An 18,131-nucleotide genomic window follows, 5' to 3' on the forward strand; every position below is an offset into this window, starting at 1 on the left:
GCTCCGAACCTCACCCCACTGAACCTCACCTAGGTTCAAGAACTTCATCATACTCCACCACTGAAGATACAAACTTTCTTTTCTCCTTACGTTTTCCTGATTTTTAGACCTCTCTAGTGGCTCATCTAATAGACAAGACATCCAAGAGTTATGGTTGATGACCCACTGAAAAATGGCTCTTTGTAGACCTTAGATTTGGCAGATGCTGTTGTGTGGGTAGAGTTCTTGGTAGAGCAGCAGAAGTGCCCAGCACAAGTATTTGTCCTTCTCTACTGGCTGTGTCCTTTCAGATCCTAGCTGTTCAAGTAAGGTCCAGTTCTACCTTGGTCACCAGTGCCCACAGTGTTTTAAAACAGTTGATCCGGTTAGATGACAGCAGAGGTTGGCATATATTTCAGATGTCTAGATGGTGGATGCTTGTTTGCTGCCTTGGCACTAGACCTCAGTGGAAGAGAGGAGAAGCATTGTCACCAAGAATTGACTACTGTTCCACAGTTAAGAAACTAGATGATGATTTGTTCTAATACAGTGTAGTGTTTCTGTCCCAAAACTAGTTTGTTATATTTATTGTTATTTCATTGAGGATGTCCCTAAGGCAGCTCAAGGAACAAGACTATGGTAGGAAATAGGCTGTGCTTTTTTCCTTAGCATTTTTGTTGTAGTCTAGGAATTGGTAAGCCTTCCAAAATTTTTAGTGGAGCAGGAAGGGTTTGCAGGAACAAAATTGTGCCCTAAGGATAGATGGCATGTAGAATGCCCAAGGGAGACTGGTGGTATTGAGAGGCAAGGCACAAGGATTAGTCCACATGTCTGCATAGTTTTTGTGCTAGCATTGACTCAAGGCCCTTGCCATTGCTTTTACTAGAATCCTGAAATCTGACTGTCCTAGTGAGCTGGCTTATTGGGTAAGTGAAAAATGGGGAAAGAAGAGAGGGAATGGATAAAAAGCTAAAAGGAGTTGTCATTTTAGAGAGGATTTTTTCCCCCACATTGGCTATTTAGGACTATGCTGTATAGTGGCCTGACTCATGAAACAAGTCTAGGCAGGAGTACAAAGTATTTTACTTAAGTTATTTGGCACTTTTGCCTTAAGCCGTCACCCTGTGGCCTGGGCTGTTCTTAAGAAACATTCCTTTCTTTGTTACAAGTTTTCCTGAGGAGAATGCTTCTTCGCCATTTACCCAAGCCAGAGCACACTGGATCCGAGCAGTTACCAAGGTTCGACTCCGGCTGCAGGAGGTAGGAAATCTGTTTTTCTAGTACTAGTTGGGACAGTTTTTCCTTTGAAATTTGGAGACATATGGTGCTGAGAGGCAGTCAGTGATTAGTCATCTCCTTATAGTGTGCATCTGGGGATGCATGACAAGTAAGCTAGAGCCTTAAGGGATGGGAGGTGGCTGTTGGTTTCCTTCTATGCTGATTAATGGAAATCAGATAGACCTGGTGGATTGAGAGCCTGAAGGTTAAATTAAATGCTATTTTCAGTACCATTGTTACTTTGAGCCCTTTCATTTTGAGTTTAGGAAGGGGAACCATTACAAGGCCTCTTAGAGTCGGTTGTTATCTCCCTTCGCTACCCACTTCAAGGCCACTGCCTCACCTGTTAGGGCCTTTGTGATGTATACAGAAAGGATGTTTTTAAATGATGACAAGTGGCTGTCAGTAGTATAATACTTGGCAGATACCTGCATTAAAAATACAAGCATGCTCACGTGTGTAAACATACTTGAAAAATAATTTATTTTGAAATAATTTCAGACTTAGGGAAAAGTTGCCAAAATAAAAGTATTAAGAACTCTTAAATCTTTCTTGCCAAGGTGCTCCAGTTGTTGATGTCACCAGTTTTCATCACCTTCTGTCCATTATGTGTGATTAATCTTTTTCTGAACCATTTGAGAAAAAGTTGAAGAGATGATGTTGTGTTACTCCTAAATAGTCCTATTTCTACTTCCCAAAAAACCAAAGCTACTCTCTTATATAAGCACAGTGTAACTATCCACTGGAGGAAATCAACAATGGCAACACCATCATAAAAATGCCATACAAATTTTGCCATCACAACAATGTCTCTTTTCTTCCCTAGTCCAGGGTATACTATCCAGGCTGACATGTTGCATTTAGTAGTCATATCTCTTTAGTCTCCTTTAATCAGGAATAGTTCTTCAGTTTTATCTTGGACAGATGGTATAGGCCTTTTATTTTGTAGCATGTTCATTTGGGGTCCATCCAGTGTTTCATCATGTTCAGACTCAGGCCATGCTTTCTTGGCAGGAATTACACAAAAATGATGCTGGGCTCTTTTTAGTGAATTGTATCAGAAAGTACACGTGTCAACATGTGCTACCTGTTATGCCCCAATAATGGGTCTGTGATTAAAGGAGCAAGACTGATACAAAGTGAAGGTCAAGCAAAGCTTTATTTCACGCCAAGCATCAAGAATCAAACTGGCCAGCCAAGGCCGCACCTCTTAGAGAGAGGGCAACCCCGCTCTCCTTTATGGACTGGCTTTTAAGGGCAAAGGCCATGTGGTTGGGCCTGGCCACGCATAGGTGGCCAATGAAATTGTAACACACAGAGAAACTACACAGTTTGCTAGGTGACCAATTGAATTACAATTTAGGTTAGGATTGGCGCCCAAAAAGCTCCCAAAGGGCTCCCAAAGGGCGGGGCCCATACTCCCTGGTAGCTAAGGAGACAGTATGCAACCGCCCACTGATTGGATTGTCTCCACCTGGCCTGACCCATCCTTGTATTTATGCTTTGTTACCTGAGGCTTGTTTTTAAGTAAGTCCCCTGGGGGAAGGGGAGCAGGGACAGTTTAAGGGTTAAACAACAATGTTATTGTTTAACCTCAATGGAAGCCTCTGGCTAAAATATAAAAATATAAAATAGGTCCTTACACTACCCTTAATATTAATCTCAGTCACCTAGTTAAGTTTTTATTGTCCAGGTTTCCAACCTGTTGAGGCACCTTTTTTTCCTTTTGTAGTTGATGTAACTGGTAAGTGTTTTGTGTACTCTGAAAATATGCCAGTATCTTATTCCGCATTGCATCTCCACCAATGAACTAAGCATTCATTGATGTCTCCTGTCTGAATCTTCCATCACTAATGGCGGCTGCCAAATGGTAACTTTCTATTTCCATTATACTTTCTACATTCATTAGTTGGCATTCTACTATAGGGAAGAGATTTCCCTTTTCTCCCATCAATTTATTTATGTCACTGTGGACTCATAGATACTTAATTTATTATATAATGTATTACATTTTACAGTCATAATCATTTTTATCATTTATTTTGTCACTCATATTGTTCTAGCTTCTTACAAGCATTGCTAATTTGACCCTTCAGAGAGAAGATGTTTTAATAATGATTGAAAAGGTAGCTGCTGTGAATACAGATGTTTAAGAATCTTTCTTTTGTGTAAGTGTTCTTTTTTTTTTTTTTTCCTCCAGAAACAATGACTGTTACCTATAAAACCCAGTAACTACATGTTCTAAAATCTTGGAAAGAAGCTATTAACATATTTGAAAATACTTATAATGAAAGTTTTCAGTGAGGTTTGAACTTACTTGTTAAAAATATTTCTATTTGGTAAGATATCAGAGAAAATGAGAACTTAATTAGCCAAATTTCAACAAAATCTTTGAATAATTGCTACGTAGGAACCACTTGCACATCTTTCATTTGACTGATGTATCTGTATCTTTTTGGCAGCTTTGAAAACCAAGTATTGAAATAATTGAAAGTGGAACCAGACCTTCAAATAATCCTATAATGAAATGTTAAACCAAGATTTAAAAAATAATGAGGCATATTGTATCACATTGCTTTCACTAAAAATATTATTAGTACTTTTAGTGACAGCAGAAAACCTTTTTTATCATTAGTAAATCTTAAATGATGGTTTCTTTTATGCTTTTTACATTTTTATAATGTAATGTATTAACACAGTTATACATGTATATAGATTTTAGATTTGGAGTCTGTTGGTCTAGAGTGACAGGAGATAAACATTTAAAGTGAACATCTATGGAGACAGTGTTAGAATACCTACTAACTTTTTATTTGTAATTTTCCATAAGTAAGGGTTTTATAATTCTTATTATAAAGGAAAGTAAAAAAAATAACATCCACGTAAAAGTTCTGAATGAGAAAAACAAGAATATATTGGAGCAGGCACAGTTTGCTATGATTTTTTTCTTTTTAAGAGGCAGTTCAGAATCTCTCAAAAAGAATAGCAAAAACAGAACCATTGCTTAATAAGAGAACAGTAGTAAATATATATATAACACAGGTAATGTAACTAGAAACTGATTAGATGTGGCCAAGAGGATAAAGATAAGCCAGAGTTTAATGAAGAATATCAGAACAGTTTCAGATAGAGGTAGAAGTATGCTATTTATAGTTAATATGAGATTTGCCTAACTTAACTGAGGTTGTGACAGTAGGAAGTTAAGTACAGCACCCCAAATATTTTTCCTGAGTAAATTGGAAGTTCCACCGAGTCACCCTTTAATGGTCTGTCCAAGGTAATAATTGTTAGTTTCTTACTGTTCCATAGTTGCTTGGTGCAAGTACAAGAAAATATGAATATATATTGTACCCCCTCACTTTTTTTTTTTTTTTAAACAAAATTGGTGTACATACTGAGAACATCTTGTTTTTTCATTTGGAGATCCTTCCATATTAGCTTTAAGAGAATTTTTTCTCAATAGTTACAGATATTTTGCTGTATGAAGTTCCTGCAAGTATTTAACTAGTATTCTGTTGATGTTAATTTGGTTCATTTAGTTGTTTCCAGTCATTTGCTATAACAAACCATGTTGTAAATGAGCACCTTTTACATATGTCATTTTGCAAGTATATTTGAGAGGATATGTATTTGTAAATTCGATAAATATTGTCATGTTGCCCTCCATTTGTCAGTAGCTTGAAACAGTAAAGGTTTATTTTGTTCATGCTGCTTGTCATCCTGCATGTCAAGGAGTTCTGCATCTAGGACATTGTCAGTATGGGTGGTGGAGGGAAAGAAAAGATAAATGAAAGAGAACATAGCAAATTGCACTCTGGTTCTTAAAAACTTCCACCCGGGGGGTGCCTGGGTGGCTCAGTGGGTTAAGCCTCTGCCTTAGGCTCCAGTCAGTCTCAGGGTTCTAGATCCAGCCCGGCATCTGGCTCTCTGCTCAGTGGGGAGCCTGCTTCCCCCTCTCCCTCTGCCTGCCTCTCTGCCTACTTGTGATCACTTTCTCTCTCTCAATCTCTGTCAAATAAATAAATAAATAAAATCTTTAAAACAAACAAGCAAAAAAACTTCCACCCAGAATATACAATATGTCACTTTTGCTCACATTTCCCTGGCTAAAGCAAGTCGTATAACCATATTTAACCTCAAGTGAACAGTACAGTATACCTTGAAAGAGGAGAAGGCTTTTGTGAGCAGCTTTAATGACTACCCCAAAGGGTATCTGCCTTCCACAGATAATGTACCAATTTATACTCCTACTAGTAAAGTCATGAGGGTGCTTTTTTTTCTTCCCAAATCCACAATAGAGTGATTTATTAAAATTTTTGAATTTTTGCTAGTCTACTGGGCAGTGTTTTCTCAGTAGAATTTAAGTGTGTGTATCTTAGTACAGTTAAGGATATTTTCATACAAGTAAAGGCTGTTAGTATTTACTATTTTGTGAATAGTCTAGTCATATTCTTTGCTCATTTTTTTTTCTATTGACCTTTTTATTCCAGGAGCTTAGTTTTAGGGAAATTAACCCTTGCCTATTGAAAGGGTCCGTAGACAAAAGGACGAGACTGATACAAAGCGAAAGTTAAGCAGGGGTTTATTTCGCGCCAAGCATGGAGAATCAAACTGACCGGCCAGGCCCGTCTCTTGCAAAGAGGCGACCCCTTCCCAGCCTCACAGACTAACTTTTATAGAGCAAAGGCCATGTGGTTGAGTCTGGCCACACACAGGTGGCCAATTGAATTACAATTCACCCTATAGTAATTATTTGAACTAGCCTATCACTCTGGTCAGAATTGGCGCCCAAAAGGCAGGGCCTAATTTGGGTGGTTAGGGAGGTTTTTTCCTGATTGGATGTCTCCACCTGGCCAAACACGTCCTTGGCGGGTAGGAAGGTAATACGTGTGCTTTCCCTTGATTGGACGTTTCCACCTGGCCGGACACGTCCTTGTATCTGGACTCTGTTATCAGGGGCTATTTGGCCGTATTTCCCGTTTTGTTTCTAAGCGCTTTCCTCTTGGGGGAAGGGGCAGGTTCAATCTAAGTTTACTGCACAAACAACAAAATGGCTCGCTCTGGCTAAGTAGGCCCTTACACCTGTGATATGAGTTGCCATATTTTTTTCTCAATGTATCCTTGTGAGAAAGTTTTTTAACCTTAATGAGCCACATTTTCCTAATCCACAGGATGGGGAAAGTAATAGTACCCTTTTTTAGGGTTTTAAATTATCTAGTAAAACTATGATTTAAAAACAGAGGAGGGGCGCCTGAGTGGCTCAGTGGGTTAAGCCGCTGCCTTCGGCTCAGGTCATGATCTCAGGGTCCTGGGATCGAGCCCCGCATCGGGCTCTCTGCTCAGCAGGAAGCCTGCTTCCCTTCCTCTCTCTCTCTGCCTGCCTCTCTGCCTACTTGTGATCTCTCTCTGTCAAATAAATAAATAAAATCTTTAAAAAAAAAATAAAAAAAAATAAAAACAGAGGAAATCAGAAAAAATATACTTCAGTGACTCCACATTGCCTTCATGATAAAATAAAACCTTGATAATTTCAGTGTGACTCCCAGTATGGTCCATGGACCAGCCCAGGAAGTGTTTGTTTCTACTTTTTGATGAAGTAAGTACTGAAATTGAAGGAAGTAAGTACTTTAAGTGAGCATTTAGAGGCAGTTTGGATTGCTGTAATACCATGTGCATGATAATATCCCTGTCTCATTGAACAGGGTTTAGACAAAATATATCAGTCCATGGCATGTTGGAATAAAAAAACCAAATCTTCCACAAAAAGAACTGGAAAAGCACTGATACAGACCTTACATGCCTTTCTGGTGTTACCTCTTTGTGCTATTCTGTTTTTTTGTTTTTTTTTTTTAAATCTCAGAGACTTTGCACTTGTTGTTTGCCATGCATGGAATACTCTTTCTCTTTCTCCACTTAGCTAAATTTTTATTCACATTTAAAATCCAGTCAGGTGTCAGTTTTGGAGGTTGTTTCCAGACTCTGTGCATACATTTTCTAGACTGACATTTACTGTGGTGTGATAGAGTTACTTATTTACTGTTTGATCTAACTTTCCTCTGTACTTGTAAGATTCTTGATTGTTGGGGCTATACTGTTTATTGCTGCTGTTTGAAAGCCCTGTAGAGATCCTAGCAGAGTGTTTAGCCAAACTTTTATGGATGCTTAACTAGCCAAAAAACTCTGTCAGCATTTTCACAGAAGTCTCCACATGCCTCTTTATCTCTTAATTAAATCTATTTTTAATTTTTTCCAGGGCTTAGTAACTATGAAATATTAGCTATGTTTTCTTATATAACTTTTCTATACATTAAATATAAAGTTACTGAATTTAGACCATACTATGTGTGCATTTAAAATTTTCCTCACTTAGGGGCGCCTGGATGGTTCAGTGGGTTAAAGTCTCTGCCTTCGGCTCAGGTCATGATCCCAGGGTCCTGGGATCGAGCCCAGCATCGGACTCTCTGCTCAGCGGAGAGCCTGCTTCCTCCTCTCTCTCTCTCTCTCTCTCTATGCCTGCCTCTCTGCCTACTTGTGATCTCGATCTGTCAAATAAATAAATAAAATCTTTAAAAAAAAAATAATAAAATTTTCCTCACTTAGATTATTTTTGTGAGCTTTATTCTGAGGGTTTTTTTTTTTTAAGATTTTATTTATTTATTTGACAGAAAGAGCGAGAGAAGGAACACAGGCGGTGGGGGGTGCTGGAGAGGGAGAAGCAGCTTCCTCGCTGAGCAGGGAGCCTGATGTGGGGATTAATCTGGGAACATGACCCAAGTTGAAGGCAGACGCTTAACGACTGAGCCACATAGGTGCCCCTATTTTGGATTATTAAATATTTTTTGGAAACATTTCATGATTATTATTAACTAATAATATTCCATTTTGTTGATGTTCCATAACAACTTATATTTCTTTATAATTTACAAATAATGCTATGATGAGCATTATTGTGCATGAGTCTGTTTTTGATTTTGATTATTTCTTTAACTTAGATTTCTCAAAGTAGATTCAAATATTACTGAGTTAAGGAGTATATGCCTTTTAAAGACTTCTGATAAACTTCTGATGTGTTTTCAGAAAGGTTTTTCCAATCCATACTTTCAGTAGTTGAATGTGCCACACCAACACTGAGTATTATTTTAGAAAATATTTGCCAATTTGGCAAAATAACATCTCTCTTCAGAAGAGTGGTATCTCCTTGTTTTAATTTTCATTTCTTTGATTGTGATTTGAATATTTCTGATAAATTTATAGGACATTCATACTTCTTCAACTGATAACTGCATTCCGTAGACTTTAAGGAACTACCATAGGAACCTAGCTACCTTATGCCATGCCTATAAGCAGCTTTAGGGGAGAGATCATATAGGTCATCTCTGTATCTGGGCTGGTTGAGCACCTGGTCTTATGTACTTAATAAGTGTTTGATGACATTGCAGTAATGTTAGTAGTGTGGGTGGAATGGATATGATTCTGTACCTTATTTGGCTTAGCTGCAGAAAAATCTGGGGGAGGAGGTGAGACTTTAAGCTCTAGAAACGGAGACTGCGGTGGCAGCAGGTGGGTGGGTGTTCCAGGTGGAAGGGACAGTGAAGGAGAGGACATGGAGGTAGGCCGTGAGGAAGCCTTGACAGAAGCTCTTGGGTTGCTAAAGAAAGCTGAAGAAGGAGAGACTTATTTAGTAAGCAGAAATGGAACTGAGCAAATAGATTAGAAGGCCTGTGTTTAAATGGAGCAATCCCATGAGATCCAAGATTAGGGCTGGTCAGCCTGAGAAATGGATCAGCATTTTCTCAGGGAAGATCATTAAGACAGAATGAATCAACTCTCCCACAAAGTACTGTTGTGTTCTTGTGACTCTCTGTCTAGCGGAGACTTTCTTCCTCTGCTATTATTGAAACCCTGAAAAAGGTATTCCCCTTGGGGAAAAATGCTCAAGTGGAGCACCTTTGAGGACCCCATCTCTTAGACTTAGTTGCACCAGGAAAGCATTCTTTCTATAATTTTAAACTCCAGGATTTTGCTCTGATAAAGGCTGCCTATCTTAACTTTCACCACTTCAACTCTTTGCCCTAATTGAGGCCACACTTATCCCTCCTTTTTCCCACAATCTGTCATCCCTCTACCTAACCATCGCTACTATAACAATTAAAAAACTAAAGAATGTTTTGGATAAGTAATAAGTGTAAAAATAGAAAATTACACAAAGCATAAACTTAAACATGTATAGTGCAATATTTCCTTCCTACTTCAAACTTCAGGCCTCTAGTCCCTATCTCCCCCTTTGTTACCTGTGTTTTGTGAATCAGTCCACAGATAATCTGTGCAATTATAAGCATGTATGTGCACATGCATGCTTGTGTATATTTACATACATTGCCCTTCACATTTTAAAATTTAATGTTATATCTTGGAGATTTTTCCTTATTAGTCCAAATACAGCTATTCCATTCTCTTTTAATAGCTATGTAATATTTCTCTTGGGGGATATATTATAATTTATATACTCTGTCCTCTCTTGATGGATTTTTTAATTGTTTCTAATCTTGTGCTACTACTTAACACTGTCGAAAATGAAAATCCTGTAGTAAGCCTGAATACTTGTAGACCTCTCTCAACTACAGCTTTTACTTTTTTTTTTTTTTTTCAACCACAACTTTTAGCATCTCTCTTCAAACTTTGTGGTAATCCCTACTCAAGATCAGGCCCTACTACTGCTTCACAAACTAGAGAAACCTCTCTTAGACGAGGGATCCAGCTGTTGCTCCAACAGGTCCCTTCTGTCCTTTGCAAACTGGAGTTCTTACTGACATCTGAGACCGGAATCAGTACATTTTCTACTGACTAAAACCTGGCTGTTTGCTAAAGCCCCCTCCCCCTGCCCCCCCCCCCCCCGTGCTGCCTCTTTTAAAGTAAACTCTACCCTCAGCGTGGGGCTTGAACTCATGTCCCCGAAATCAAAAATCACATGTTCTACTGACTGAGCCAGCCAGGCACCACTAAAGCCCTTTCTAAAGGGGGAGGGTAATGCCTTTTTCATGCCCTGTTACTGGGTGAAGAGTGAGGCTTAGTTTTCTTAGTCTCTCTGTGCCACTTCCAGGCCATTACTAGATATTCACATAACCTATTCTGATCCTCAGCTTCCTTGTTGCAGTTAGGTCCCAACTGTTCCATAATTCCTCATTCAATGAAAACTTTATTACCTATATCACAATTTTCCTTTTGATCTCAATTACTGCCGCCATCATCATCATCATAACCATACTTACTGGGAATTACTATTTTTTAAAAAGATTTTATTTATTATCAGAGAGCAAGGAAGAGAGAGCACAAGCAGAGGGAGCAGCAGGTAGAGGAAGAAGCAGGCCCCCCACAGAGCAAGGAGCCAGGTGCAGGACTTGATCCCAGGACCCTGAGATCATGACCTGAGCCAAAGGCAGTTGCTTAAGCAACTGAGTCACCCAGGCATCCCTGGATGTTACTATTACTATAAATACTTTACATGCATTATCCAAATGAATCCCTCACAGTAATTTTACAAATCAGGCTTTGTTATTTGGCCCATTTTATAGATTAAAAAAACTGAGATTTAGACAGTTAGAAACTTGATCGGGGTCATTTAGCTGGTAAGAGAACTGCATTCAAGTCTAGATCTATTTAACTCTGGAGCCTATGTTTTTAACACTATTTCCCACCATAATCTTATAACTCCAGAGTATGGAAAAATTCTGTTCCACAGAACTTCAGTTTCTACAACTGTCAATAGATTCTCTATTATGTGATAAAGATTCCATGGTCAAAGAAATTTGGGAAACAGTGGGTTCCAGTAGAGTGTAACATGAACAGATTACTCTATTGTAGGCTTGTTATGCTTCTTTAAGAGGAGGATATAATGTGCACAGTGTTATGGCAAACTTATTTGACCATACAACTCTGTTTTGGAGAAGCATTCTGTAGGACTCATTTTCCAAGGAATACATTTGAAGAAAGTCTGTCTCAGTTGATTTAATTATCATTTTATTAAAACTGCATTTTTGGACATCATCATTGAGCTCATAGCTACCTAATTTAGTGGTTGCTTTTAAATCTTAATGGACCTCTCTGCAGTATTCAACACTCTGAACACTCCTCTTTTTTTTTTTTTTAAGATTTTATTTATTTATTTGACAAATCGAGATCACAAGAAGGCAGAGAGGCAGGCATAGAGAGAGGGGGAAGCAGGCTCCCCACTGAGCAGACAGCCCAGTGCGGGGCTCAATTCCAGGACTCTGAGTTCATGACCTGAGCCAAAGGCAGAGGCTTTAACCCACCGAGCCACCCAGGCGCCCCTCCTCTTTTGACATTTAAGAAACTGTCCTCATTGTCACTCTTCCCTAAGCTCTCTTTAGGCTCCTTTTTTATTTATTTATTTATTTATTTATTTATTTTTATTTATTTGACAGAGATCACAAGTAGGCAGAGTGGCAGGCAGAGAGAGAGGAGGAAGCAGGCTCCCCACTGGGCAGAGAGCCCGATGCGGGACTCGATCCCCAGGACCCTGAGATCATGACCTGAACCGAAGGTAGCGGCTTAACCCACTGAGCCACCCAGGCGCCCCTAGGCTCCTTTTTCTGATTTATTTTCTCACTTCTTAAATGTTGGTCTTTCTGGGGTTCTTTGCTCAATCCTCTTTTCATACAAGTCCCCAACATTCTTGTTATGAAATTTCATTCATTACGTCAGTTACTACTTATATGTGGATTGCTCTTCTGTCTGTGTATCTAGCCCCAATCTGTCCCCTGAACTCTAGGTTCATATTTCTAACTACTTCTTGTATATTTCCTTGTCCCATCAGCATCTAAAATCCAACACATTTAACCAAAGACATCATTGAGGAATTTTATAATGGTCAAATTTCATCTTTCCAGTCACCTATAACTATGGCTTCTTCCTGTCTTCATACAAAGCTGGCTTCCATCTCCTTTCACTGTTTCTAAAGTAAAACAGAGACAAATATACTGTGCTTTGTGTACTCTTCCAGTCTTCCCATCTAGCCCTTCTGTACCGTTTCCCCTTATTGGACTGAAAGAGGAAAAGGAATCCTGTTTTCAGTTTTTTTTTTTTTTTAAGTAACAGATATCTTTTTTATTGAGATACAAGTAATATAACCTAAAATTCACCATTTTAAAACATATTATTCATGTGTTTTAGTATATTCACTATGTTGTACAGCCATTACCATCAATTTCATCACCATCTAATTTCAGAACATTTCCATCACTCCGAAGGAAATGCCATACCCGTTAATAAGTCATTCCTCATTTTCTGCTTTGCTCTAGCCTCTGGCAGCCATTAATTTACTTTCTGTCTCTATGGATTTGTCTGTTCTGGACATGTCATATAAATGAAATCATATAATATGTGGCTTGTTGTATCTGTCTTCTGTCACTTAACATAATGTTTTTAAAGGTTCATCTATGTTGCAGCATCTTTCAGTACTTGATTCCTTAATATGGCTGAGTAATATTCCATTCTGTGGATATACCACATTTTGTTTATCCATTAATCTATGGTTGAACATTTGGTTTGCTTTCACCTTTTCGCTATTATGAATAATGCTGCTGTGAACATTCATGTACATTTTTTTGTATGGACATAAATTTTTGGTTCTCTTGGGTATATACATAGGGATGGAATTGCTATGTTATGTGGGTACTACATTTAACCTTCTGAGAAACTGTCAGACTGTTTTTTCAAACAGCTTGTTCCATTTTATATTCCCATAAACAACATATGAGGGTTCTAGTTTCTTCACATCCTTACCAGTACTTGTTAATCTTTTTGTTATAGCCATCCTAGTGCACGTAAAGTGGTATCTCTTGTGATTCTGATTCACATCTCTCTAGTGACTAATTCACATCTTTTCACATGCTTATTGTCCATTTGTATATATTCTTTGAAGAAATGTCTATTCAAATCTTCTGCCCATTTTTACATTGGGTTATTCACCTTTTTATTGTTGAGTTGTAAGATTTCTTAATATATCCTGGCGACACCTGGGTGGCTCAGTTGGGTAAGTGTCTGCCTTCAGCTCAGGTCACAGTTCCAGGGTCTTGGGATCCGAGTCTTACATCAGGCTCCTTGCTCAGTGGGAAGCCTGCTGCTCTCACTGCTTGTACTCTCTCTCTCTGACAAATAAATTAAAAAATCTTTAAAAAAATCACATAAAAAAAAGATTTCTTAATATATTCTGGATTGAAGTCCCTTATCAAATATATGATTTGCATCTAGGATATGATTTGCATAAAAGGAACAGCCCTGTTCCTTTTAAACTTCTTTGAACCTTTCTTGAATTTGCCGTATTATGCCATAATTGTTCGCTAATCTGCAACCTTTTTTTCTCCTCTTTGTCTTGCCTATCTATGGAGAAATTGGCAACATCACCTGAGCCTTTGAAATAATAAGAAGCTGTTTTTTACAGGGACTGCCTATGTCAGTCCCTCCTTTTCTGTTCCTCTAATACACAAATCTCGCTTAGTCCTTGGAATTCATCTGCTTTGGTAAAAACTAAAATCTTAGGTAGAATGAAATTCCAAAGTTGAAGCTGAGTGGGTGTTAATAGTGGTATCCTTAAGAAATTTATTCTTTTACACATGAAGGCAGGCCCTCTACCTTTTCCACCCCCATCTGCACGGAACAGAGCAGGATTACCCGGAAAGGACACACATGGTTCTCCTGCCCATGTTCTGTTAGGAAGCAATCCAACACAGAGAAGGAAGCTGAGACTGGGTGAGTTCTCTTCCTTTAAAGCGAACAGCCAGTATGTTTATTCTATTCCATTCTAAAGTCTCCCTACAAAGGAAGGGAAAACACCAGGGTACCTGGCTTCTGAATCTGGATTGTCTTCTTTTTTCTTCTGCCTTTTAAATCCATAATACCCCCAAAACCCTGATTTCAGAATTGTGTACCTCCCCTCCCATATGTTGAAATCTTAGTATCTCAGAATGTAATTGTATTTGGAGAGGGCCTTTACAGAGCTAATTATGGTAAATTGAAGTGTTTTGGATGATCTCATGTCCAATCTGAATGGTGTTCTTATAAAAAGAGTTTAGGACACAGATAGAAGAGCCTGTGAAGACAGAGAGCAGATGGCTATCTGAGGTGAAGAAAAGAGGCCTCAGAAGAAACCAACCTTGTTGACACCTTAATCTTGGGACTTCTAGCCTCCTGTATTGTAAGGAAATAAATATCTGTTGCTTAAACCACCCAGTCTGTAATATTATGTATGGCAGCTCTAGCATACTAATACACCTTCAAGGTAGAAGGGGAAAGAAGATGATAGAAGAATCTTCTGTGTCTGTCACCTGTGAAACTCTGTTTTCTGAGGTCTAGTTGGTGGGAAATGTGGTTGCCAGGCTGGTATATGGAGAACCCATTCACAATGTATCATGTCTTTTGTATCCGTTTACTATTATCCCTCTTATTACTAAAATGGACTAACTGGAAATAGAATTGGGTCCTTGCAGTAGCTCAGTCTTTTTTTTTTTAAGATTTTATTTATTTATTTGACAGAGAGAGATCACAAGTAGGCAGAGAGGCAGGCAGAGAGAGAGGGGGGGGGAAGTGGGCTCCTCGCTAAGCAGAGAGTCCGATGCAGGACTTGATCCCAGGACCCTGGGATCATGACCTGAGCCAAAGGCAGAGGCTTTAACCCACTGAGCCACCCAGGCGCCCCGCAGTAGCTCAGTCTTAAAACCCGAGAGAACTTGAACAAATCACTATTTTCTATTTCTCAGTCTCCTCAACTGTAAAATTAAGGATAACTGTCTTCTCTTACAGATTTCTGGTGAGATCATAGAAAATTGAAATTTTTTAAGTGTAAAGCTCTAGATACAATTGCTTGAGAGTTAACAATAGGCCTCCTATTACCAGAAGTGTTGGTTTTCAGGGCTCACACATACCTTCCTAGCCTAGGACTAAGTGACCTGTCAGAGGTGTTGCTGCCCACAACTGGAGCCTTTGCTACTGAGTGGGAACACAGCGTAACTGCTTCTGATGGCTAAAGCAGGAAGGGGCCCGTGCCATAGGATTTCAGGTTTTTATAGGGATCTAGATTCCTTGGTAGCATGGGGTTCCTGGGATAACTATAAAGATCACTCAGAGAAGGCTCTCTATTTAGTTTAATGGTGCTTCTCTGGGGCTTGAGAGGAAGAAGTCAGTGGAATGCTTTACCCGGAGGAGTCTAGGGGAGGTGGACAAAGGCTGCCATGGGTACTGCTGGGACTTCTAGCCTCCAGTATTGTAAGGATATTTTCCAAGAGCTGCTTTTGTGTGCTTATCAGGAGAAATGCTTAACATTTCTCAGCGGTTTATTCCCCCCTGAAGTGTTCTGGACATGTTTATGGCCTGGATCTTGATGTTTATCAGTGGTTGGTCTTCTGTAAATCTTAGTTCTGGTTCTAGGCTGTGACTGAACCCTTGTGAATTGTAAGATGTTACATCTGTGCCTGGGATTTGGGGCAGCTTTTTTTGAAGCAATGGAGTCTGGCTGTGGTTTCTGAGGTGCATATCAAAACATCTCTGAGGAATGCCGTGATACCATTGACTTGCCTAGAGTCAGAGGAGGGTATCAGATACTGGCAGCAGGCTGAGCTCCAGCTGGCAGTGTTTTCTGGGCATAATATCAGTAAAGAGTGGACTTAGTAAACTTTTATGTAACTGGTCTGATTGATACCTCTGTATGAAATTATAAATTACTTGTTTCTAGATAATAAAGCAGCTCTTCTTGCTTTCTGTTACTTTCTCTGACTCTTGATGCTTGTTTGAACATCCACCCAATGGGAACATATGATGATATTGCTGGGAAGGAACTTTTCCTCTGTGAGAGAAAATCCTGTTGCCAAAATTATGCAAAAGGAGCAACTGATAAAATTATTCCCCTTTTAATCAAGCCAACCAGTAAGTGGGTACCACTGGGTGTGTTGGGGCTATTTTAAGATTCTCTGTTATCATTTAGGAGTTTGTAGGCCACAAGGGAGATAGAAATAATTAAGTTAAATATTTTCATTTTTTTTCCCCAGATACTTTCCTCAGTCTTGATTGTCATTTTTCTCTGCAGCATTCCAGTGTGTGTTTTGAAACTCCCTATTTGTAACTTCCTATTTCTGTGACTTCCATTATTCTAGATTTTCCCATTCTCTTTCTTCCTTTCTTACCTTGCCAATCTCCTTCCCTGCTTGTCTCTTTCTATAGATTCCCCCACAGGCATTTTTTTTTTGCATCTCAAATCTCTATTCAGCCTCTAATCCAGAATCCTTAATTGAGCAACTACTATATAATAGCTAGTCCTGTGCTCGATCCTGGCTTTTGTGCTAGGTAGCCAGTTGAATTCCAGCTGGCCTTTCTAAGCAAACAATTCCCAAATCTATACTTCTAACTGTCCTTTTCCCCTTAGGTTCTATCTTTCACGTCTAATTATTTACTAGTTATTTTCACCACAATTTCCCAAAGTTTGAAACTTCCCTCCTGGGCCTATTCCTATTCTTTGTTCTCTGTTTGTATTAAAATACCATCATTCTGCTAGTCACCCACTCAAAATCATGGTGTCATTCTTCCTTCTCTCTTGCCTCCCACATTGGATCATTTGCCAGACCTTGCTCTTTTTCTCTCCATGATTTCTTTTGTAAGTCTCTTCTCTGTTCGCTTTTGTGTTCAGGTCCTCTCTACTGCGTAGTCTATAGTGTCAACCTTCCAAAGGTTATCTTGATCTTATTTATTTGTCTTGGACTACCTTGTATATACCACTGCCAGCATTGTTTTCCTGAAAACAGAGCACTAGTCCTGGCTACCATTTATGCTCAGGGCTCAAATTAGATGTCACATATTTTGAAGCCTTCCTCAAAGTCCTGGGTAGTTAGATACTAAAATTTCTATTTTTCTATTGTATTTCATATACAGTCAGTTTTGGTGTTTATCCTATTATCCTGGAAATATGTGAGCATTTGACAACAAGATTATGTATTTCTTAAAAGAATATATACTGTATGATTATTTTTATATTAAGTTCAGAAACAGGTCGAAGTAATCTGTGGTATCAGATTGTAGAATAGTGATTACCTTTGCAGGGGATGTGGGGGCTGTTGTTAGATTGCACTTGAGGTCAGGAACTGATTAACTCTGATACTTAACAGACAGTAAAGTTCTGCTTAAAACTATGAAATGAAGTCACACCGCAATATAAGTAATTGGTTGCAAAAGAAATGATTAACACTTGTAACAGAAAATCGAGGGAGCAAACCCTTTGAGTTAGGGTGGTCAGAAAAGTCAAAAGAGGGGCGTCTGAGTGGCTCAGTTGGTTAAGTGTCTGCCTTCAGTTCAGGTCATTATCCCAGGGTCCTGGGATCAATCTCCAAGTCAAGCTCCCTGTCTAGCTGGCAGTCTTTTCCTCCCTCTCTCTCTGCACCCCACCCCAATTTGTGCTCTCACTTGTTCGCTTGCTAGCTCTCTCAAATAAATAAATAAATAAATAAATAAATGAAATCTTAAAAAAAAAAAAAAAAGAGGAATTCCCAGAGGGTACTAAGTCAGCAATTGTTATTAAGTATCAAGAAATGCCTAAGAAATAAAGTAATGTGAACTTAGAAAGATGGAAATCGAAGGGTATCGAAGGGTAACTTGCTTTCTGTGTAACATTAAGTTATATGGAGATCCATGCCTTCTTATAAGTAACATTCTTTCTGTAAACAACCCACCATTCCAAAATAGGCACATCCTGAAGTACGGCCATAGTGTATAAAATAGGACTTCTTGAAGCGAAAGGAAAGAGGTAAATTGTAACAAATAATTTCCCCTTATTCTGTAGGCTTCTGCTTCCCTTTGCTGGTTGTCATATTCAA

General features: G+C 38.9%; 1 protein-coding gene across 7 annotated transcripts in view; it reads left to right on the forward strand.

Moving 5' to 3' along the window:
• Positions 1-18,131, forward strand: part of UNC13B (unc-13 homolog B) — a 219,410-nt gene that overhangs the window by 132,125 nt on the left and 69,154 nt on the right. For all 7 annotated transcript variants that reach the window (XM_032860476.1, XM_032860477.1, XM_032860478.1 and 4 more), the window contains one exon: positions 1,149-1,239. In XM_032860476.1, coding sequence (XP_032716367.1) covers positions 1,149-1,239 — 91 coding nt within the window. The remainder of the gene's footprint in view (positions 1-1,148; positions 1,240-18,131) is intronic.

Source organism: Lontra canadensis, unplaced genomic scaffold (assembly GCF_010015895.1).
Source record: "Lontra canadensis isolate GAN:19392208 unplaced genomic scaffold, GSC_riverotter_1.0 scaffold19, whole genome shotgun sequence".
Classification (NCBI taxonomy): domain Eukaryota; kingdom Metazoa; phylum Chordata; class Mammalia; order Carnivora; family Mustelidae; genus Lontra; species Lontra canadensis.